Here is a 25,689-nt window from a genome sequence, read left to right as displayed (position 1 = left end):
AGACCTCAGGTCTACTGCATCTCTCTGCATGGATGCATGGGCACCCTCCACAGCCTCACCCATTGGAGGCTTTAGAGTCACTGACAGTGGGGATAAGGGTATCTGCTGACGCTGGAGGACCTCTGAGAAGATGCCCCCAATGCAGCTGGTACATGCCCCTCCTCCATCTCTATGCATAATTGCATCACCATTTATCCCTGAGAAGGACAGGAACCGGGAGGGGAGTCCAGATGCCTCATTCTGATCTTGCATAGTCACCGCTGCACTGAGACCATGTGATGCAATGCATCACCTCGCAAACAGTTGATCTGATACTCCTTAGCAGTCCATTCACCAACCTCACCATACAGAAGAACATACACTCCTATGGCAGGATGAGTGTAACCTGCAATTTTACTGTACAAATGTTTTATGTGGAGACATCTCTGTAACAGATCCATCATGAGGTACACGGAGTGGTGAAAATCTGCCTGACTTTGACATTGGAGAATCTTCCAAAAAGTTATCACTAAGTCCAATAATAGCAGTCATCTTTGTTGGTCTGTCTACTGTGTTTAAAACCATCCACTAAAATATATATATATTAACGGTTAATGGAGAAAATATACATTAACAGTTTTACTCTGCTTGTGACACATTATAGAAATGGACATAGATGGTGTTAATAGAGACAGGGTCATAGAGGTATACAACACAGATACAGACCCTTCTGTCCAACCCGTCCATGCTGACCAGATATCCTAAATTAATCTTGTCCCATTTGCCAGCATTTGGCCCATGTCCATCTAAACCCTTCCTATTCGTAATACATCCAGATGCCTTTTAAATGTTGTAATTGTACCAGCCTCCACCACTTCCTCTGGCAGCTCATTCCATACACGCACCACCCTTTGCAGGAAAAAGTTACCCCGTAGGTCTCTTTTAAATCTTTCCCCTCTCAACTTAAATCTATGCCTCCTAGTTTTGGACTCTCCTACCCTGTGGAAAAGACCTTGACTATTCACCCTATCCATGTCTCTCATACTTTTATGAACTTCTACAAGGTCACCCCTCAGCTTCTGATGCTCCAGGGAAAATAGTCCCAGCCTATTCAGCCTCTCCCTATAGCTCAAACCCTCCAATCCTAGTAACTTCCTTGTAAATCTTTTCTGACCCTTTCAAGTTTAACAACATCTTTCCTTTTGCAGAGAGACCAGAATTGTATGCAGTATTCTAAAAGTGGCCTAACCAATATCCTGTACAACTGCAACATGACCTCCCAACTCCTGTACTCAATCTACTGACCAATAAAAGCAAGTATGTCAAATGCCTTCTTCAGTACCCTGTCTACTGTGACTCCACTTTCAAGGAACTATGAACCTGCACTCCAAGGTATCTTTGTTTGGCAACATGTCCCAGGCCCTTACCATTAAGTGTATAAATCCTGCCCTGATGTGCCCTACCAAAATGTAGCACCTCACATTTATCTACAGAAAACTCCATCTGCCACTTCTCAGCCCTTTGCCCCACCTGAACAAGGTCCCATTATACTCTGAGGTAACCTTCTTCACTGTCCATTATACCATCAATTTTGGTGTCATCAACAAACTTACTAACCATACCTCCTATATTCACATCTAAATCACTTTAATGGCATAGAAATGGGATCGGAAGTTTATCACAGGATCAAACATCTTTCATTTAATTTCAAAGTCAGAAGTCACATGACACTAGGTTATAGTCCAACAGGTTTATTTGAAATCACAAGCTTTCAGACTCTATGTCAGTTGAAATGAGAGAGAAGCATACAGAACACAGAATTTAAGGACAGAGAAAGATCAAGGGCAGAGGGATCAAAAGGCATACAAATGATGTGAGTGGAGTGCTGAATAATAAGTCCATGCAAGTTATCTTGAAATGTTAGATGGTGTGAGTAAAGTGTCAACAACTGAATAACAAGTGAAAGGATGGCCTATAATCCGATTAAATGAGGCGGATAGATATCATGTTATTCCAGGAGATAGTAGGAACTGCTGATGCTGGAGTCTGAGATAACAAGGTGTAGAGCTGGATGAACACAGCAGGCCAGGCAGCATCAGAGGAGCAGGAAAGCTGACGTTTCAGGTCTGGACCCTTCTTCAGAAATGGGGGAGGGGAAGGGGGCTCTGAAATAAATAGAGAGGGAGGAGGAGGTGGTAGAAGGTGGACAGTGGAGCAGATAGGTGGAGAAAAGATGGACAGGTCAGGGAGGTGGGGATGAAGCTAGTAAATGTAAGTGTAGGTAGGGAGTTGGGATGGGGGTTGGTCAGTGAGGAGGGAGGGGCGGCTAGGTGGGAGGGAAGACAGACAGGTCAAGGAGGTGGGGATGAAGCTAGTAGTTGAGTGTAGGTAGGAAGTGGGGGTTGGTCAGTGAGGTGGGAGGAGCAGATTGGTGGAAGAGAAGACGGACAGGTCAAGGAGGCGGGGACGAGGGGCGGCTGGTCTTGGGATGAGGTCGGGGGTGGGGAGATTTTGAAGCTCGTAAAGCCAAGTTATTCCAGGGATTTGGTTTGTCTCCAGCACTACCTTATTTGTAATATTTTGTAATTATCTCTCTGCCTCATTTAATAGGATTTTGGTCACCCCTTCACTTGTTATTTAGCTGTTGACACTTTACTCTCACCATCTAACACTTCAAGATTACCTGCAGGGACTTATTATTCAGCACTCCACTCACACCATTTGTATGGTCTTTTGATCTCTCTGCCTATAAATCTGTATCTGTGTGTTTCTCTCACACTTCACCTGATGAAGGGACTACGTCCTGAAAGCTTGTGATTTCAAATAAACCTGTTGGACTATAACCTGGTGTTGCGTGACTTCTGACTTTGTCCACCCCTGTCCAACACCAGCACCTCCACATCATGGTTTAATTTCAGACATTGCTAGGAAGTAGATTAGAGTCAGTAGCTAGTGAATGGAGTATGAAACGGGGACTAAAATCAACGGCTTCAGTCCATCCAACACAGGAGAAAGGCAACTATACAGTTAAGTCGCAAAGCAACCACAATTCATTGGTGGGACAGACTCAAATGACAAATGGCCTAAACATGTTCCTCTGTCCTTATATTCTTAGACTGACTGAATAATACTGAAGCTGCCTGTGGCTGCAGAGAATTGGAAATCTAATGGATCATGCAGTGTGATCACTTGTGGCTAACTTCAAGATGAGCTGTCAGTCTAATTTATGACATAATCTCCAAAATTAAATGAGGAAAAAATTAAACATCAAGCTCTAAAGGCTTTTTAGTGCTTTTCAGCATTGCTTGTTTCATAGGATAGGATGCAAGGTGTAATACCTTCTTTATTCTGTTGCATGTGTATTTCAGTAATTTCGCTGAAAGAAATTAACTCATATATTTGTTTCAGTGAGCAGTGAATTAATCACCTAATAATAGCAAAACTAATATTGTCGTCAAGCCTGGGAAGAAAACAAGCCCTTAATGAGGCAGCACAGTGGCTCTGTGGTTAGCACTACTGCCTCACAGCACCAAGTATCCAGGTTTGATCCTACCTGGGGTGACTGTCTGTGCAGAGTTTGTACACTATCCCCAAGTCAGCGTGGGTTTCCTCCAGCTGCTCCAGTTTCCTCCCACAATCCAAAGATGTCCAGCTTACGTAAATTGGCCATGCTACATGACCCATAGTGTCCAGAAATGTGCAGGGTAGGTGGATTGGCCATGGGAAATGCAAGGTTACAGGGTGGGGAGGTTGGGTCTGGGTAGGATACTCTTCAGAAGGTCAGTGTGGACTTGATGGGCTGAATGGCCTTTTTCCACACTATAGGGATTATATTAAAAAAATTAAATGTAGTTTGGATAAGTAAGGAAAGAATGTAGTGTGTGATGCTGTCTCTCCAGTAGGTGGCATTTAAATGCCTGAGTATGCCTTAAACCTATAAATAGAAGCTGAAGAGGATTGTGCTGGTGTATGAGGGTTGGGCTGAAGGACGTAAAAATCTAGCATACAGCCTGTTTGTTTCTGATGAGGAGTGCTGTTAACTGGTCCTTATTCTTAACCAGTAGTACAGCAATGATCGATCTGAGACATAATGTGAACACATTGACCAGAAATTTGAGAGTGTATTTAGAAAATCAGGTCAAAATCAATCTGTCAGGTTCAGGCGTAGGTTTGTCTCTTGTTTTAGGATTCGGTGCAGCCTACATCAGTTATTACCTGAGCTCAATTGCAAAGGTAAGCAAGAGATTTATTGGATTTTATTTATCAGTCTGTTAAAAAATCTGCCTGATCAGATCCCAAAAAGCAAAACAAATGTTACTGTAAATCATTTAATGCTACTTGCTTTCTCATTTTCCACATTTTAATCTGTGTGTATTACTTTGTCAGAAAGACGTTTGCAGCTAAGTTGATTCCCGTCGGGACGAGATGAAGTAATTAAATCTCTGCTCCAGATATTGATGTTATTACAACTGTTAAAGTTTTATTTGAAAATCTCCAATCATAAGTTTCTATCATTGTATTAAATGGTCAAAGTTGACACTTCCAGATGTACCTGTATAATGCATATCTGTACTAAAGTCAGTGATACCTTCTCAAGCTCTATTTTGCCCTGTTTATTATTCCATATCATTCTTTTATTTTGTCACCTTAATACACCATCGATCTGGGGCCAACATGTTCACCGACATGTTTTCTGCTGTGCAATCTCATTCTTTCAGTATATGATCTTTTCTGTTAATTTCTCTACCTTTTATTTGTTGTTAGCCTTATTGAATTGCATTTTCAAAAGTCACAACTGTGTTGCAATTAAGATGGCACCATAGTCATTTAGAGAAATTTCTAGTTGTATTAATTTCAGGAATTTATTGCTTTAAGCACACAGCCATAAGCTGGTCAGCAAGTAAGTTAGCAGTATGATAGTTATTGTATTGAGATGAACTTTGAGTTAATCTATTTGGCTGCAAGTTCTGTGTGCATTTTTAATATAAAGGTAAATATCCATAGGCAGACAATCGCCATTAATTGAATATATTGATGAATTTTCTGTTTTAAGTAACACTCAAATACAATGATGTATTTCACAGTAACTATTTCTTATTCATGACTGTTGATGTTCTCTCAAAAATATTAAGGAGAAAATTATATTGCAATCTTGCATGCCAACCTGTGGGAGAGCAATATTTGAGTAATTTTGATCGTTATTTGAATTATATGACTTAATGATAGATGAATAACTACTGCATGTGACCAGCAATAAAAGATAAATGATCAATAAATTCTCATTCAAATCCCATATACAGAACACATTGACACCCTCTCACATTGACTTGGTTGAGGGACAATAACTCTTGTGTTATAGCTTGTCCAGGCCTTGTGCAAAATTTTAAATGCTTTCCATAGTCCTCAGAATGCCATGACAAAACATGTAAAAAATAAATTTTACTCATACTTATTTGACAGTACAGAACTAGTGTGCTGCTGAAAAAAGACACATTTTGTCAAGCTTTTTATCTTGCACTCATCAGGACATTTCATGAGAAATGCCAGCATAAAGGTGAAACAACATTTATACTGTATGAAAAAAGAGTGTTGCTTAGCTGACAAATTGGCGGAGGAATGCACCAGATAAGATGACTGATAATTAACTGCCAAGCATTAAATTTTAAATCAGGTTGGTTGACTGTGATAAAGGCATTGACATGAGAAATAAGCCAGAGAAAAAGCTTTCTATTTTATGGAGTTGAAACAACAAAATGTGATTACAAATTCTTTCTGTCTGCAAAGAATTGGGCCTTTTGCATTAATATATGTAACTTCTAATACATGCAAAGGCACCGCATTACAAGCCTAACTGATGATCCTAACCGGATTGTCAGCGTATTCTTCACACATTCAGAATTATTTAAGAAATGCTGTCCATTTGCTGAATCACATTTAATGTTGAACACTGTGTTGTGAGCTTTGCAAGCACATTCTGCTTTGGTTTGGACAGTATCTTGCTTGCTGGAGGAACATGGGATTTGACATAATCTGCCTGTCTTTGGTATGACCCTGGTAACACATGTAGTCCAGGTAAGGATGGCAGATCTCCTTCCTAAATGGACATTAGTGAATAAGGTGGGTTTTTATGACAATTGACAGTGGTTATATGGTCACCATTAGGCTATTTTAATGAATTCAAATTTCTGCAGTAGAGAGATTCAAACCCATGCCCCCAGAACATTAGACTCAGGCTCTGGATTACTATTCCATTATCACTCTGTCACCATCTCCTCTTATGTGAGAGGCAGAAAATCTCTTTGGCTTAATGCTTACATCCTGTTAGTGTTGCAACTCCATAGTAATAACTGCTAGCTTAACCTATTGCTCAAGCTTTTGAAATACGTTAACCTTCTAAGGTATACAATGTCTGTTCAGGGCAGCCATTCTCCTACAGGATGACTTTGGTGTCCCCATTTCAGAATTACAATGAACATATGAACAGCTCTATGTCCAAGGTTGCCAATAAAACCAATCTTATAGCACATGTAACCAAAGGAATCCAAACACATATTAATCAGTGCACATAAGATTTTGATAGTTGTAGAGAAGCCACTGGCTCATTTATCATTTACGATGTCTTGGAAAAAGAACTCCTTTACAGTTCTATTTCAAAACTTATTTTGTTAAGTGTTGACCTTTCTGTTGCAAGTAGATGATTCTCCTCTGATACAAAGTCAGATTCAGTTCGTTTTCTCCCCATTTCATTTGGTCAGTTTTATTTCCAAATAGACAACTGCATCCACGTAAGCAATTATAAGTTGCAGCTCAATGTACGCCACTCACCCCTCTGAGTCTCAAAATTTTGGTCTCAAGTCACAACTTAAGTATAAAAATGTAGGTTGACATTCCAATGCAGTACTGAGGGTATGTTACATTATGGTAGGTGCTGCCTTTCAGCTGAGATACTAAACCAAGACACTATTTGCTGTTTTAAGGGTGAATGCAAAAGATCCAGTGGCACTATTTAGAAGAAGGAAAGGGAAATTATTGCAACTTTCTGACCAATATTTATCCTTCAACCAACGTCACTAAACAGATTATCTGGTGTTTATCACATTGCTTGCTGTCTGTGTAAACTTCCTATGTGTAAATTGGCTGCGGCGCTACCTATATTGCAACAGTATCCACGCTTCAAATGTATGTCTTTGAAATGTCATAAAGGTCATTATATAAATGGTAGTTCATTCTTTCTTTCTCTCTCCATAACTTTGAACAAAAAATGTATTTAGATATAATAGGTATAACAGAAGAGATAACATTTATCAGAATGAAAACGTCTTTCAATTTATCCAACAATTACAGAGGTTTGTAAAATCATGAGGGGAGTGGATAGGGTGAATAGCCAAGGTCTTTTCCCCAGGGTAGGGGAGTCCAAAACTAGAAAGCATAGGTTTAAGGTGAGAGGAGAAAGATTTAAAAAGGACCTAAGAGGTAACTGCCAGAGCAAGTGGTGGAGGCTGGTACAATTACAACATTTAAAAGGCACCTGGATGGGTATATAAATAGGTAGGGTTTAGAGGGATATGGGCCAAATGCTGGCAAATGAGACTAAGTCAGATTGGGATATCTGGTTGGTGTGGACAAGTTGGTCTGAAGAGTCTGTTTCCATGCTGTATGACTCTATGACTCTAAATCATCTCTTTCCATTTTAAAAAGTTTGGGTCATTTAATGCAGTGCAAAAAAAACCTATTATTATAAATGTCCACCGGTTGGTGGTCTATACTGGACACATAACACAAATCTCAGAAAGCACAGTCACATAGAAGTCTATATAATTTACAGGACAGAAACTGATATTTGGTTTTATGCCAGTTTTATGTTCCAGATGAGCTTATTTCCATTCATTCATCTCATTCAATCAGCTATACATTTAGTTTTAAATATTAACGCAACATATTTCTTCTTTTTGGGTGGTATTGACAAATACACACTAAGCACACCACAGTGCATGTATGTTACGGTTTCTATGGCGTGTGCGCACCTATGGTGAGCCTATTGGGATGCAGGTGTTGGGATACAAGTGCCTGCTATTAGAATACAAAATAGGAATACTGCCACTGTCACTAATAGGGTCAGAGTCAGCTGTGGAGACTTCTCTTGGATGGAATTTAGGCCATGCAGTTCTATAATTTTTTTTTTAATTCCTTATTTATTATCATTATCTTCTTAGTGAAATTATTGATTTTTTTTCTCTTCAGCCTTGCATTTTTTTTCAAATCTGGTCAGGATTTTCTTCCATTAGAGAAATCATCCTTGAGTAAATCACACAATTTTCTTTCTAATATACATTATCAAGGAATCAAGGTTGCCAAAATACCCAACAGACAGGGTCATAATAGTCGCAAAGTCAACCAGTTCTTTCAACATTTACTGATTATAAATGAGCAAATAGACAAAGGGCACACTGACACTGACATTGGATTAGAACATGAAGAATTATAGAAAGAAATAAAATTTACAATTCTTATGTGGACCTTTTGGACCCATGGTGAAAAACGTATATTGAGCTCTTGTGCAAATGCAAAATTATGAAAATCTTACTTGTAGTTTCATTTACTTGCACTTGTTCAGAAGGCAAAGCGGCTATGATAAGAGAAGAGAGTGAGTTTCTGCTGTAAGCAGCAAACTCCACATTAAATTTGCTTCTTCAGCTCAAACAAATTCTCCAAGCCATGGGAATTGCCTGTGAGTTGTCATTAATGACATAACTCTCATGAACATCTGACCTGGCAAAATTAACCTAAAGTATTCTATAGCATTGAATCTTTTCTGCTAATGACCCTTAACAAGCTCAAACTATCTGGAACCAACTAGCTGTTCCTGGAAATCTTTTTTTGTTTGTACATGAGATATGGGTGTCACTGCCTGGACCAGAATTAATTGTCCATCTTTAGTTGACCTTGAGAAGGTAATGGTGAGCTCCCTCCTGAATCACTGCAGTTTATTTTGTGTAAGTATAGTCACAATGCCGTTCAAGAGGGAATTTCAGGATTTTGATCCAACGACTCTGAAGCAATGATGATATATTTCCAGGTCAGGATGGTGAGTGGCTTGGAGGGGAACTTGCAGGTTGTATTTGCTATCTTTGACGTTTTAGGTGGTAATGTTCATGGGTTTGGAAGATGCTGTCTGCAGAACGTTTAAAAATTTCTGCTGTGCATCTTGTAGATGGTACACATTGCTGCTACTGAGAATCAATAGTGGAGGTTCAATATGGTGCCAATCAAGTGGGTTTCTTTGTCCAGAATGGTGTCAAGCTTCTTGACACTGTACTCATCCAGGCAAGTGGGGAGAATTCTATCACACACCTCACTTCAGCCTTGTAGACTGACAGGCTTTGGGGATTCATAGACTCACAGATTCCCTACAGTGTGTAAACAGGCAATTCGGCCCATCCAGTCCACACTGACACTTCGAGCAGCATTCCAAACATAACCACCCCCTAACCTACAACATTACATTTCCCATCCCTAATCCATCTAGCCTGCATATCCATGGACACTATGGGCAATTTAGCTAGGCCAATCCACCTAACCCACACATCTTTGGGAGAAAACTGAAGCATCGGAGGAAACACAAGCTGACACAGGTAGAATGTGCAAACTCCACACAGACAGTTGCCTGAGGGTGGAATTGAACCTGGGTCCCTAGCACTGTGAGGCAGCAGTGCTAATGACTGAGCCACCATGTTGCCCAAGACAAATAAGCAGGTGAGCTACTCATTGTATTTTCCTTACCACTGACCTGTTCTTGTAACCACCTGCACTTAAGTACATTTCTAATTCATTTACGGGACATGGGCATTGCTGGCTGAGCTAGCATTTATTGCCTGTCCCTCGTTGCCCTTGAGAAGATGGTGAGCTGCCTTCTTAAACTGTTGCAGTTCATGTATTGTCGATAGATGCACAGTGTTGTAAGGGAGGAGTGTGGCTAGTCCAGTTTAGCTTCTGATTAATGATAACAACCAAGATATTGATGGTTGGGGATTCAGTCCAACTGAGTATAAGGAGCAATGGTTACAATGTCTCTTATTGGAGATGGTCATCACCTGGCATTTGTGTGCAATGAAAGTTATTTGCCTCTTTTCAGCCCAATCCTGAATATTGTCTAGGTCTTGCTGCATTTGAACATGGACTATTTCAGTACCTGAGGAGTTGTGAATGGTATTGAACCTTGTATAGTCATCAGTGAACATCCTTACTTCTAACCTTATGATGGAGGAAAGGCCATTGTTGAAGCAGCTGAAGATGGTTGAGCCGAGGACAATACCCTGAGGAACTCCTGTAGAGATGTCCCAGAGTTGAGATGACTGATCTCCATCAACCAGGACCATCTTCCTATCTGTCATGCATGATTCCAACCAGCCCAGAATTTTTCATCTGACTCTCGTTGACTCCAGTTTTGCTAGAGTTCCTTGATATCACATTCCATTGAATGCAGCCTTGATGTCAAGGGCAGTCACTCTAGCCTCACATCCGGAATTTAGCACTTTTATCCAAATTTAACCCAAGGTTGGAATGAGGTCAGGAGCTGAATGGCCTGAGCAGAATTCAAACTGAGTGTCACTGAGCAGATTACTGCTCAGCCAGTGCTGCTTGATAGCACTGTTGATAACACCTCCCATCACTTTACTGATGATCGAGACTAGACTGATGGGGTGGTGATTGGCCAGGTTGGATTTTGCTGCTTTTTGTGTATAGGACATATCTGGACAATTTTCCACTTTGCTGGGTAGATGCCAGTGTTCCGGCTGTATTGGAACTGCTCAGTTAGAAAAGTGGTAAGTTCTGGAGCACAAATCGTCAGTAGTATTGCCGAAATATTTTCAAGGCCTTTAGCCTTTGCAATCTCCAGTGCTTCCAACCATTTCGTGATATCATATAGCGTGAATTGAATTGGCTGAAGACCATCATCTGTGATGCTGGAAATGTTGGATGATGCTGTGATGGATCACTCGCTCACTCACTCAACACTTCTGGCTGAAGATTGTTGTGAATGTTTCAACCTTATTTTTTGCACTGTGCAGGGCTTCGCCATCATTGAGGACAGGGAAATTTGTGGGGTCTCCTGCTCCAGTGAGTTGTTTGATTGTTCACCACCATTCACGACTGGATGTGGCAGGACTGCAGAGATTAGATTTGATCTGTTGGTTGCGGAATCACTTAACTCTGTGTATCACTTGATGCTTATGCTGCTTGGCACACATAATTCTTTTTTTGCAGATATAACACAGTGTGGAGCTGGGGGAACACAGCAGGCCAGGCAGCATCAGAGGAGCAGGAAAGTTGACATTTCAGGTCAGGACTCTTCTGAAGAAGGCCTGGCCTGTTGTGTTCCTCCAGCTCCACACTGTGTTATCTCTGATTCCAGTATCTGCAGTTCTTACTATCCTTTTTTTGCAGTTTTTTTAGGTATGCCTGGTGCTGTTCCTGGCATGCCCTCATTAAGCCAGAGTTGATTCTTTGGCTTGATGGTAATGGTAGAGTGGGGGATATGCCAGGTTAAGAGGTTACAGATTCTGTTGGAGTATAATTCTGCTGCTTCTGGTGGCCCACAGTGCCTCATGCATGCCCAATCTTGAGTTGTTAGAGCTGTTCAAAGTCTGTACCATTTAACACAGGACAGAGGAACAGATTTCCAAAGACTGATAATGCACCAGAGAAAATTTTCACCTCCTATTTTAAATGGGCAATGCCTTATTTTTAAATGGTGAAACCTAGTTCTATATTTCCCCATAAGTGGAGACATCCTCTCTAAATCCTCACTGTCAAGATCCCTCAGTATCTTATATGTTTGGGTCAATTCATCTCTTACATTTCTGCACTCCAGGGTATACAAGCCTGGCTCTCTAACCCTTCCTCATTAAATAGCCACTGATCAGAGGTACCAGTATGGTAAACTTTTTCTGATGTACATGCAACAAATTTACATTCTTCCTTAAATAGGGTGACAGTGGAGGTGATCGCCTAGTGGCATTATCTCTAGACTATTAATACAGACAACCTGATAATGTTCTGGGAACCAGCTTCAAACCCCACCATGGCGGATGTGGAATTTGAATTCAATTAATATCTGGAATTAAGAGTCTAATTATGACCATGAAACCTTTGTTGATTTTCAGGAAAAGCCCCATCTTGTTCATTACTATTCTTTAGGGAAGGAAATCTGCCATCCTTACTTGGTCTGACCTACATGTGACCGCAGATCCACAGCAACGTGGTTGACACTTAACTGCCCTCTGGGCAATTAGGGATGGATAATAAATGCTGGCCTGATCAGTAACACCCACATTCCATGAACGAATATATTAAAAAAAACTGTATACAGTATTCCAGATGTGGTTTCACCAGTGCCCCATATAACTAAAGTATAACCTTCTTACTTTTGTATCAATTCTCCTGGTAATAAACAATAACATTTTATTATATATTATTTTATATATGAGTGTGGCATCAAGGAGCCCTGGCAAAACTGGAATCAATGGGTATCAGGGTGCAAATGCTCCGGTGGTTGGAGTCATACCTGACATATAGGAATATGGGATAACACGGTGTACAGCTGGATGAACACAGCAGGCCAAGCAGCATCATAGGAGCAGGAAGGCTGACATTTTGGGCCTAGACCCTTCTTCTTGAAAAATGGAGTATAATTCTGAAATATAATTTCAAAGTTCAAGAATACCCATTTTTGGATGTAGTATTGTCTTCAGAATGAAAGAGATAAGTAAATTAATTGGCATTCTCCAAATATGTTGAAACCATTATGTATAAGATATAGGCTGTCCATAGGAGGGCTGTGGAAATGTTCATCAGTATTTCCTGCTAATTAATGTTTATAGACTTGTGAAGTGTGAAAACTTGCTTCTTAACTGGTTGCGTTTCTTTACCTTTATGCTGATGATTTTATTTCACAAAGTTAATAGCTGCAAATTTGCACATGCTCAATCCTTTAAAACAGTTGTAAAAGATCAAAAACAGGATATATATACAGTGATTCTGTGCATTCAAAATTATTTTACAAGTTACAGGCCTGATAAAATGATGTACAAGTTATATTTGCAACATAACAGTATGTCTTAATCAATAAATAGCTGGATATGCGAGTCTGATGCAACAGAAAGGAATTGGTTCAAGTACTAAAAGGGCATTCAATGCTGAGTTCATTTTTAGTCATTTATTGAGGTACAAAGGGCATTGAACACCTACACATGTATTTTGTTCTGCATGAATAGTTAAATATTATTTTATTAAACTAGGTCAGTTTACCCTGGCTGTTCATTAGTAAAGAAGGAAGGTGCACTGACAATGATTGTTACTGTTAAAAAGACATGTATAGAGAATTAATTCAATAACATTTTGATTTTTTATGTGTAACTTGACAGACCTTAAATTTCAAATTGTAGGCAGGATTTCTTGATGTCTATTACCTGATGAGAGTATTTTCAGGAGAAAAAAAATCATCTGAGTCAAAAGAACAGTCCAAGTATACAAAAATTCAGCAAGTAGTGGGCTTGTATATAAGTTTCTGCTGTTCTTGTATATGAGACAAAGGGCTGAAAGGCTTGCTCAGCTCCTATTTTCTATGTTTCTATGTGTACCCCTTTGCTATGTTAATTCTCCCATAATACATCACCTCACAGTTTTCAGACTTAAATTTCATTTTCCACTGTTTAGCCCCCCATTATCCTGTAGTCAAAATCATTCCTCCTTGCTTTTTACACACCACCAATTTTCATGGTCTTCTGTATACTTAATGATCACACCTCTTACAGTCATTATATCTTAGGTCATTAAAATACACTAAAAACCAGGGCAGTCAGGTTGATAGATTTTGGGTAGGACATAGACCCCTAACCAGTAACGCCCGTTTCTATCTTCTACCCAAAATCCATAAACCTGATTGTTCTGATCAACCCATTGTCTCTGCCTGCTCCTGCCCACTGAACTCCTCTCCTCCTACCTCAGCTCTGTTCTTTCCCTTCTGGTCCAGGAACTCCCCATCTGTGCTCGGGACACAACCCACACCCTCCACCTTCTCCAAGACTTTCAATTCCCTGGCACCCAACACTTCATCTTCACCATGGATATTCAGTTTCTCTACACCTGTATCCCCCATGAGGAGGGCCTAAAAGCCTTCAATTTCCTCCTCTCCCGCAGTCCCTGACACTCTCATTCGCTTGGTGGAACTAGTCCTCACACTCAACAATATTTCCTTTGACTCTTCTCACTTCCTGCAAACCAAAGGGGTGGCTATGGGCACCCGCATGGGTCCGAGATATGCCTGCCGCTTCATAGGATACTTGGACCAGTCCCTCTTCCGCAGCTACACTGGTACCATTCTTCACCTCTTCCTCCACTACATTGATGACTGTATCAGTGCTGCCTCGTGCTCCTATGAGGAGCTCGAACCGTTCATCCACTTCCCCAACACCTTTCACCCCAACCTCAAATTTACCTGGACCATCTCTGACACCTTCCTGGACCTCTCTGTCTCCATCTCAAGCGACCGACTTAGCACCAACATTCATTTCAAACCCACTGATTCCCACAGCTGCCTTGACTACACCTCCTCTCATCTGCCCTCCTGCCAAAATGCAATCCCATACTCTCAATTCCTCTGCCTCTGCCACAAAAGCTCCCACGATGAAACATTCTACTCCCGGACATCCCAGATGTCCTCCTACTTGAAGGACCATAATTTCCTTCTCCCATGATTCATAATGCACTCAACCTCCTGGATTTCCCACACTTCTGCCCTCAAACCCCTCCCTCTAACATCAATAAGGATAGAGACCCCTTGTTCTCACATACCACCCACCAAACTACAAATCCAATGCATCATCCTCCACCATTTTCGCCATCTGCAATCAGACCCCACCACCAAAAAATATTTCCTTCCCCACCCCAATCTACTTTCCATAGGGACCACTCATTCTGTGACTCCCTCATCAGCTCCACACTCCCCACCAACCTTCCCACCACACCCGGCACCTGTCCCTGCAATTGCAGGAAGTGCTATACCTGCCCCTACACCTCCCCTCTCACCTCCATCCAAGGCCCCAAACAATCATTCCGTATCCAACAGGAAATCACCTGTATGTCTTCTAACCTGGTCTATTGTGTCTGTTGCTCCCAATGTGGTCTCCTCCACACCAGAGAGACCACATGCAGACTCTGACAAATTCGTAGAGAATCTGCGCTCTATACACTCCAATTAACACCACCTTCCGGATGCCAGTCATTTCAAATCCCCCTCACACTCCCTTGACAACATGTCCATCCTGGGCCTCCTCCATAATCAAAATGAGGCCACATGTAAACTGGAGGAACAACACCTTATATTCCACCTCGGGAACTTATAGCCCAATGGCCTCAACATAGAGTTCCCCAGTATCAAAATCTCCCCACCCCTGGCATTATCCCATGTCCAGTCCTCGCCTTCTTGACCTCACACAACCTGTCCATCCTCCTTCTCACCTGTCCACTCCACTCTTCCCACTAACCAATCTCTACAACCCCCTACCTGCATCCACCTATCACTATCCCACCTACCTTTCCCCCAGCCTCACCCACCCCATTAATTTCTGGGCTCCCTTCCCCCTCCCCGGTCCTGAAGAAGGGTCCAGACCCAAAATGTAGACTTTCCTGCTCCTCCAATGCTGGTTGACTTGCTGTGCTTCTCCAGCTTCACATTTTATCGATTCCGACTTCCAGCAGCTGTAGTCCTTACTATCTCCTTGATTAATCCTTGCCTGTCCAATTGGAGATTAATCCTGTCCCTCAGAACTTTCTCTGAAAGTTTCCCTACCACAGATGTTCGATCACAAGCCTGTGGTTTTCTGATTTATCCATACCATACTTGTTGAATAAATGTGACCCAAATGAATTGATGTAACACTAGGATGCGAAAATTTGGGCATCACATGTGCACACAGTGCTTTGATAATCACTTCAAAATTGCGGTGGAGTCTGATGGAACACACTAAACAGAAATTCCTGGAGAAACTCAGCAGGTCTGGCAGCATTAGGGAAGAGAAAAATAGACAAACAGGAGGCTGGAAGAACACAACAAGCCAGGCAGCATCTGGAGGAAAGGAGCAGTCAATGTTTCGGGTTTTACCTGGATTCCAGCATCAGCTGTCTTTTTTGTCTCTAACCAAGAGAAAAATAGAGTTAATGTTTCAAGTCCAATCTGACAGATGCTGTTCTGAGCATGTTTATAGGATCACTAAACAAGTTGTAGCTGAGGTACTTTGACTTACTTTTGGTGTGTCAAAGTTTGTGGAAGCATTGTGGTGAGTTGTTGGAGCAATTTAGAGGTTTCTGCCCTCCAATGCTATTTCACCTGACCCCCACGCGTCATGAACCATTTCAACTCCCCCTCCCACTCCCTGGGTGACATAAGACCATAAGACATAGGAGCAGAAATTAGGCCATTCAGCCCATCGAGTCTGCTCCGCCATTCAATCATGGCTGATAAGTTCCTCAACCCCATTCTCCCCATAACCCTTGATCCCCTTGATAATCAAGAGCCTAACTACCTTAGTCTTAAATGTACTCAATGACCTGGCCTCCACAGCCTTCTGTGGCAGTGAATTCGATAGATTCACCACTCTCTGGCTGAAGAAGTTTCTCCTTATCTCCGTTCTAAAAGGCCTTCCCTTTTCTCTAAGTCTGTGCTCTCGGGTCTTAGGCTCTCCTACCAATGGAAACGTCTTCCCAACATTCACTCTGTCCAGGCCATTCATTATTCTGTAAGTTTCAATTAGATCCCCCCCTCATCCTTCTAAACCCCAATGAGTATAGTCCCAGAGTCCTCAAACGTTCCTCATATGTTTAGCTTTCCATTCCTGGGACCATTCTCATGAACCTCCTCTGAACCCGCTCCAGGGCCAGTATATCCTTCCTGAAGCATGGGGCCCAAAACTGCACACAATAGTCCAAATGTGGCCTGACCAGAGCCTTATAAAGCCTCAGTAGTACATCCCTGCTTTTGTATTCAAGTCCTCTCAAAATAAATGCCAACATTGCATTTGCCTTCCTGTCTACCGACTGCAAGTTTACCTTGAGAGAATCCTGGACTAGAATTCCCAAGTCTCTTTGCACTTCAGACTTCTAAATTTTCTCCCCATTTAGAAAATAGTCCATGCTTTTATTCTTCTTACCAAAGTGCATGACCTCACTCTTTACCACGTTGTACTCCATCTGCCACTTCTTTGCCCACTCTCCTAACCTGTCTAAATGCTTCTGCAGCCTCCCCATCTCCTCAATACTACCTGTCTCTCCACCTCTCTTTGTATCATCTGCAAACTTAGCCAGAATGCCCACAGTTCCTTCAGCTAGATCATTAATGTATAAAGTGAAAAGTTGTGGTCCCAACACTGACCCTTGCGGAACACCACTTGTCACCGGCTGCCGTCCTCAGAAAGACCTTTATATCCCCACTCTCTGCTTTCTGCCAGACAGCCAATCTTCTATCCATGCTAGTACCTTGCCTCTAACACCATGGGCCCTTATCTTACTCAGCAGCCTCCTGTGTGGCACCTTGTCAAAGGCCCTCTAGAAGACCAGGTAGATAACATCCATTGGCTCTCCTTGGTCTACCCTGCTCATTACTTCCTCAAAGAATTCTAGCAGATTTGTCAGGCATGACCTCCCCTTGATGAAACCATGCTGACTTTGCCCTACTTTACCGTACACTTCCAAATATCCAGAAATCTCATCCTTTACGATGGACTCCAAAAGCTTCCCCATGATGAAGTTTAGGCTAATCGGCCTATAATTTTCCATCTTTTGCCTTACTCCCTTTCTAAACAGGGGTGTCACGTTAGCAATTTTCCAGTCCTCTGAGACTCTCCCAGACTCTAGCAATTCCTGAAAGATCACCACTAACGCTTCCACTATCTTACACCTCATATTCCACCTTGGGAGCTTACTGTCCAATGGCCTAAATGTGAATTTTACCAGTTTCAAAATCTCCCCACCCCCAGCCTCATCTCATGACCAACCCTCCCTCTCATCCCCACCTCCTTGACCTCACACAACCTGTTCATTTTCTCTCCCAACTATGTGCCCCACCCATCCCACTGACCAATCCCCACCACTCTCTACCTGCACTTGTCTATCCCTACCCCCCCCACCTTCTCCACTCCCCCCCCCCCCCCGCGCCCCCCACTCTCTGTCTATTTCTGAGCTCCCTTCCCCCTTCCCATTTCTGAAGAAGGGTCCTGACCCAAAATGTAACTTTCCTGCTGCTCTGATGCTGCCTGGTCTGCTGTGTTCCTCCAGCTCCACACTGTGTTATCTCTTCCTCTCCATTACCAACTTTGTCCTCACCTCCACACGTGCTCTGTTTTCCCACTTCCCACCTTTGACTCCCTGACCCCTTTTGGCAGTGATCCTACCACCCTCCTTAATGATCAATACAAGGACATCCAGCACTGTATTTGCCTTAGACCTTCAACTGACTTTGTGCCTGCAGCTCCCCAACCGATGCTATGCAGTTCTCTGATTGTGATAGCCTCGTAGGACTAATCATTGATCGTACTCCAGACTGTAGTCAGACATATCCCCTGATCATACGCTACCAGGGCTGCTGGACTGTGTGTAGGCTTTACCAGTGACTGACAGTATTGGGACCCGTCACTGAAAGTGCCAAACCCCTTGACTGGACTGAAGACTAGCCCCGCCCGACGCACTTTCCAACATGATCATTTGGTTGAATAAACATCTCGTATGTTTTATATGCAGGCAGCTAGTACATGCTGTACGTGCTAGGTTAACCTTATGATATGTCACACAGAAAGATGTCATTACCCACTCCCAGACAGATCACTATTGATAAGTATGACAAGCAGTCTGACTGTATCTGCACAAAAGATACTGTCAATATACCAGTCCTAACAGTGCCTTGGTTCTTCAGCCAGAGTCAATGGCTATAGCTATTGTTACCACTCCATACCCCGTATGAACTTTGGAAAATCAGATCGCAATGCTGTGTTCCTTCTCCCAGCTTACAAGCAGAAATTAAAACATGAGGACCCCAGTACAGAAAGTAGTACGATGCTGGTCTGAGGCAGCAGAAGAGTTTTTATGGGACTGCTTGAATTAGCGGACTGGTTCATATTCAAGAACTCCGCGGCCAACCTAAATGAGGGTGCCACTACCTTTACAGATTCCATTAGTAAATGTGTAGAAGACTGCGTACCAAAGACGTTAATCTGAATGTTCCCCAACCAGAAACCATGGATAAATCGAGAGATCCATTGCCTACTGAATTCCAGATGGGTGCCATTCAAGTCAGATGACCCTGATCCTTACAGGAAATCCAGATACCACCTCTGAAAGGCCATTAGAGACACCAAGAGGCAGTACCGGACTAAGCTCAAGACCCAAACTAACCACACAGACTCCCGCCATTTGTGGCAAAACCTACACAACATAATCGGCAACAAAGCGAAGCAGAACAGAATAGCAGACAAAAATATATCACTCCCTGATGCGCTCAATGTATTTTACACTTGTTTTGAACAGAAGGTCAATGAAACAGTGGCACCATCATCGACAGCCTCGGATGCACCTGCTCCCTCAGTCTCCGCTGCAGACATCGGATTGGCGTTTTGGAGAGTGAACCCACAGAAAGCAACTTGCCCAGATGCAGTCCAGGCCATGCACTCAGGTCCTGCATGTACCAGCTGGTGGGAGTATTCGCTGACATCTTTAACCTCTTATTACTACGATCTGAAGTCCCCACCTGCTTCAAGAAGACCACCATCATCCTGGTACCAAAGAAAACTCATGCAGCCTGCTTCAATGACTACTGCCCGGTGGCTCTGACCTCCATAATTATGAAGTGCTTATTGAGGTTAGTCATAGCCCACATCAACTCTAGCCTCCCAGCCTGCCCTGACCCCTTACAATTTGCCGACTGTCGCAACAGGTCCACAGCAACACCATCTCCATGACCCTACACTCATCCCTGGAACATCTGGATAACAGGATACCTACGTCAAGCTTCTGCTTATTAACTATAGCTCCCCCTTCAACACTCATTCCAACCAAAGTAATTGCACACTCTGAGATCTAGGTTTTTGCTCCACCCTCTGTAACTAGATCCTTGACTTCCTGACGCACAGATCGCAATCAGTGAGAATAAGCAACAACACCTCCTCCACGATAATCCTCAACACCAGCGCCCCGCAAGGCTGCATACTCAGCCTCCTACTATACTCCCGTACACTCATGACTATGTGACCAAATTTCATCCTAACTCCACCTACAAGTTCAGAAGTTGCTGGAAAATCTCAGCAGGTCTGGCAGCATCCATGAAGAAAAAGTCAGAGTTAACATTTCGGGTCCGGTGACCCTTCCTCAGAACTAATGAAACGTTAACCCTGACATTTTCTTCACAGATGCTGCCAGACCTGCTGAGCTTTTCCAGCAACTTCGGTTTTTGTTCCTGATTTACAGCATCCGCAGTTCTTTCGGTTTCCATCTACAAGTTCGCTGATGACACCACCATTGTAAGCCGGATCTCAAGCAATGACGAGACAGAATACAGGGGGAAGAGATAGAGTGCTTGGTGGGATGGTGAAAAGATAACAATCTCTCCTTCAACGAAAGATCTGATCATTGACTTCAGGAAACAAGGTGGAGGACACACCCCTGTCTACATCAGTGGTGCTGCAGTGGAGGTGGTCAAGAGCATCAAGTTCCTAGGAGTGATGATCACCAACAATCTGTCCTGGTCCACTCACATTGATGCGATGGTCAACAAAGCACAAGGCCTCTTTTTCCTCATGAGGTTAAGGAAATTCAACATGTCTGTAAAGACTCTTGCCAATTTTTATAGATGCACCACAGAAAACATTCTATCTAGATTCTTCACAGCTTGGTACGGCAACTGCTCTTCCCAGGAGCATAAGAACGTGCAGAGTGTTGTGAACACAGCTCAGTCTATCATGCAAGCCAATCTTCCATCCATTGACTCCATCTACACTTCTCGCTGCCTCAGGAAGACAGCTAAAATCATTATAGACCGCTCCCACTCCTGTTACAATCTCTCCCATTGGGCAGAAGATATAAAGCTTAAACACAAGTACCAACAGATTCAAGAACAGCTTCTCCCCTGCTGTTATTAGACTTCTGAGTGGAAGTCTCAAATTTTAAATTTAATGTTGATCTCGCTCTTTGTGCACTTTCCCTGCAGCCTGCAACATTGTATTTCACCACTACGTTCTATTACCCTAATGTACTTTGTATGGTATGATCTGCAAGCAAAACAAAACGTTTCACTGTACCTAGGTACATGTGACAATAATAAATCAAATATCAGACATGGCACGTTAAGGTAAGGCATGGATGTTATGAGTATGCAGATAAGCATTAGGTGAACCAGTGCTAACAGAGCAAACAAGTGCCCTACAATGTTGTCTGTTCTAACCCATGAGACGGTTGCCTGTCCCTGCACATAAAGTGTCCTTGCAGCAGCCTTTCAATGTTAGTTGCTGGTGCGCTCTGCAGTGCAGGTCTGTGTTTGCTATGTATCCTGTTGATAGATCAGAGAGAACCCATGAGGATTATGCCCTGACACGTTATTCAGTGCTGAGCAACATGGAGGCTTTTCACAGTTGGTGACAAGCTGAATTTGCCAGGTGCTTGTTCTGACTTGTATATCGAGAATTCTCGACATCTTATTTGTTCAGTGCATTTGGTAAGATAAGCAGCTGAATATTAATGAGTCAAGTTGTGTCTTTAATAAAGGTGTTTAATAAACTAGAATCTCCACTTATTGGCAATACGTGCTGCCCATTGAGAAACTCACCGTGCTGCCCGGCAGATGCAGAAGAGATGCAGTGCATTGTTTCTAATCATAGAATCACTACAGTGCAGAAAGAGGCCATTTGGCCCATCAAGTCTGCACCAACCCTCCCAAAGCATTCCACCCAGACCCAGCCCCATCTACCCTATCCCTGTACCTCTGTATTTACCATGGCTAATCCACCTAACCTGCACTGTGAAAGGGAAATGGTGCACCCAGTGGAAACCCATGCAAACAAGGCGAGAACGTACAAACTCCACACAGACAGTCACCCGAAGTTGGAATCCAACCTGGGTCCCTGGCGCTGTGAGGCAGCGGGACTAATCACTGTGCCACAATGCTGCCCAGATATGATATAATGTTGAACTAGGCCTCTCCAGACTTCTTGAGTGATTCTGCCATGTTTCTCGTCATTAAGAATCATTGTATATTCCACCCATTGATACTAATAGTCAAGCATCTTACTCAAATCAATCATCAACCTAAATGCCACTTCTGTTCCAGAACTGCTCCTCAGTTTTTTCCCAGAATTTTCTATCTTCAGATATCTAGCACCCTCAGTATCTTAATGTTACTAAAGTATATGCTGATCATGTTGGGCTAAGAGCTGTATACTAGTCCTGCTTGTAGTACTTTAAATACAGTTCCATGCTATATCTTTAGAAAAGCATTATGTACTATCTCAATTTGAAACAATATATGTCAGTAAATGATTTATAAACATTTCAGCAGTGAAACAATTAATATGAGATAACTTGGCCAATTTAAGGTATAAAATAATGTTAAGAGTATGAAGCATGGAGACAGAATTATGGAGATGATAGAATAGCAAGATGTCTCCAGGGACATAACGCAGTTCCCCACCCCACTGTCCAAATCCTCTTTTCAGCTAACTTGTGTTTTTCTGCATGGATGAAGGATTTTGTATAAAGGTTGGGCTGAATCAGAGCCAAAAAATGCTGTACTCTGAGATGTAGAGCTATCAAAAAAAAAAATGGCTCCTGACTACAGACAACTTTATACTGAGAGAATGCTATCAATCACAGATGTGAAGTACTCCCATTATGAATGGCAATCTAATATTAAATGTCAAGCTATCCACTGCAGTGGGACATTTTACTGGATTACAAGAGCTGCTTTCATATTTAGCTCTTAATCCACTTACTGTTCAAATAAGCAGAGCTGGTTCCATGCACCTGTGTAGTTATATCTTGATCCTACACTACATAACAATGAAAACACACAAGCAAATTAAATATTTGAATATTAATATTGCAATAATTGTTTCTCTGGTAATATCATTAATCTACTAGGAAATATCCTGTTTTTAAGTGACTTTACACTTTTGAATCTTTGACCCTCCCCCCAATGAAGGAGCTAATCTGCACAAACAAGAAGCAGACATTGCACATAGCTTCTGATTCCCTCCTACATTAGGAGACATGAAGGACTGCAGATGATGGAAGCTAGAGTCAATAAATGCGGAGCTGGAAAAGCACAGCAGGTCAGACAGCATCCAACCAGCAGCGAGGTCAACATTTTGGAGACTGGGGAGGGGGAGGGGAGCCCAGAAATAAATAGAGGGGTGGGGGTGGGGGTAGGTGAAATGGAGATAGGTGGATGCAGGTAGGCAGTTATTGTGGTTGGTCAGTGGGAAGAATGGAGCAGATGGGTGAGTAGGAAGATGGATAGGTTGGGGGTGGAGACATTTTGAAGCTGGTAATGGAGGTAGGGGGTTGTTGTAATTGGTCAGTGGGAAGGGTGGAGCAGATAGTTGGTGTATCACCACCTGCCCCTACACCTCCTTCCAAGGCCCCAGACAATTCTTCCAAATCCAGCAAAGATTCACTTGCACTTCACCTAACCTCATTTACAGTATCCATTGCTGCAGATGCGGTCTATACTAGGGAGACCAAAAGCAGATTCAGGGACCGGTTTGCGGAGCAGCTGCGCTCTGCACCCACCAACGGACCCAACCTTCTGGATGCTATCCTTTTTAACTGCACTTCCCACTTCCCTGGTGACGTGTCCATCCTTGGCCTTCCCTACTGTCAGAGTGAGGCCAAAAGTAAACTGGAGGAACAATACCTGATATTTTGCCTTGGGAGCTTACTGCCCCAATGGCCTGAATAGTGACTTCACCAGCTTCAAAATTTTTCCTCTCCCAACCTGTCTATTTTGCAACTCACCCATCTGCTCCATTCTTCCCACTGACCAACCACAATAACCCCCTACCTGCATCTACCTATCTCCCCCAGCCTCAACTCCCTCCTCTATTTATTTCTGGGCTCCCCTCCACTTTCCCAATCCTGAAGAAGGGTTTCAGTCCAAAATGTTGACTTTCCTGCTCCTCGGATGCTCTCTGACCTGCTGTGCTTTTCTAGCTCCACATTTATTGACTCCCTCCAACATTAACTAACCTATTAACCAGGGCAATGTGACATGAACTGTCACATTCCATCCAATTTACCTCACAGTCCTTGCCCAAACGAGTGTAAACATTAACAGGCTACAGCTGGAGAAGCATCACCATTTTCTCCTAAAGTTTCTCTTCACAAAAAGTGATGTATATGCAGTCAACTCAGACAACATGTGTTAGATAATCAGAATGAGTCAGAGATGAATTATTATCTGAGTGTCGATAACTTAATCTCAAATTAGAGGTATGTTACATTGTCAGCATTATCAGTTGGTAACAATTGTCCCCATGTTGTTGGCACTTCTGGAACCCTTTCCTTGCCTGCATTACACCGTTGAGGTTCTGGTTTTACTCTGGGTAAACAACAAGCATGTGATGTAATCAAGCTTCTTTATTGAGTAAGAGATAGTAGGAACTGCAGATGTTGGAGAATCCGAGACAACAAGGTGCAGGGCTGGATGAACACAGCAGGCCAAGCAGCATCATAGGAGCAGAAAGGCTGACGTTTCGGGCCTAGACCCTTCATCAGAAAAGGGGGAGGGGAAGGGGGTTCTGAAATAAATAGGGAGAGAGGGAGAGAGGGGGAGGCGGATAGAAGATTGATAGAGGAGAAGATAGGTAGAGAGGAAACAAACAGGTCGAAGAGGCGGGGATGGAGCCAGTAAAGGTGAGTGTAGGTGGGGAGTTAGAGAGGGGATAGGTCAGTCCAGGGAGGATGGACAGGTCAAGGGGGCGGGATGAGGTTAGTAGGTAGGAGATGGGGATGCGGCTTGAGGTGGGAGGAGGAGATAGGTGGGAGGAAGAACAGGTTAGGGAGGCGGGGACAAGCTGGACTGGTTTTGGGATGCGGTAGGGGGAGGGGAGATTTTGAAGCTTGTGAAATCCACATTGATACCATTGGGCTGCAGGGTTCCCAAGCGGAACATGAGTTGCTGTTCCTGCAACCTTTGGGTGGCATCGTTGTGGCACTGCAGGAGGCCCAGGATGGACATGTCGTCTGAGGAATGGGAGGGGCAGTTGTTTATTGCGAACCGAGCGTAGGCGTTCTGCAAAGCGGTCCCCGAGCCTCCGCTTGGTTTCCCCGATGTAGAGGAGGCCACACCGGGTACAGCGGATGCAGTATACCACATTGGCAGATGTGCAGGTGAACATTTGCTTGATGTGGAAAGTCTTCTTGGGGCCTGGGATGGAGGTGAGGGAGGAGGTATGAGGGCAGGTGCAGCACTTCCTGCGGTTGTAGGGAAAAGTGTCGGGTGTGGTGGGGCTGGAGGGGAGTGTGGAGCGGACAAGGGAGTCATGGAGAGAGTGGTCCCTCCGGAAAGCATTTCCCTCCCCACCCTTATCTGCTTTCCGGAGGGACCACTCTCTCCGTCTGCTTTCCTGAGGGACCACTCTCTCCGTGACTCCCTTGTCCGCTCCACACTCCCCT

The 25,689-nt window shown here is 43.1% G+C and overlaps 1 protein-coding gene across 1 annotated transcript in view; it reads left to right on the top strand.

The window, feature by feature from the left end:
- Nucleotides 1–4,002: 4,002 nt before the first annotated feature.
- The window catches only part of abhd3 (abhydrolase domain containing 3, phospholipase), a 101,303-nt gene continuing 79,616 nt past the window's right edge, over nt 4,003–25,689 (top strand). Inside the window, exon 1 of the mRNA XM_020527176.2 lies at nt 4,003–4,212. Coding sequence (XP_020382765.1) covers nt 4,003–4,212 — 210 coding nt within the window. The remainder of the gene's footprint in view (nt 4,213–25,689) is intronic.

This window comes from Rhincodon typus, chromosome 4 (assembly GCF_021869965.1).
Source record: "Rhincodon typus isolate 14 chromosome 4, sRhiTyp1.1, whole genome shotgun sequence".
Lineage (NCBI taxonomy): Eukaryota > Metazoa > Chordata > Chondrichthyes > Orectolobiformes > Rhincodontidae > Rhincodon > Rhincodon typus.
This window is presented reverse-complemented; position numbering and strand designations above follow the sequence as displayed.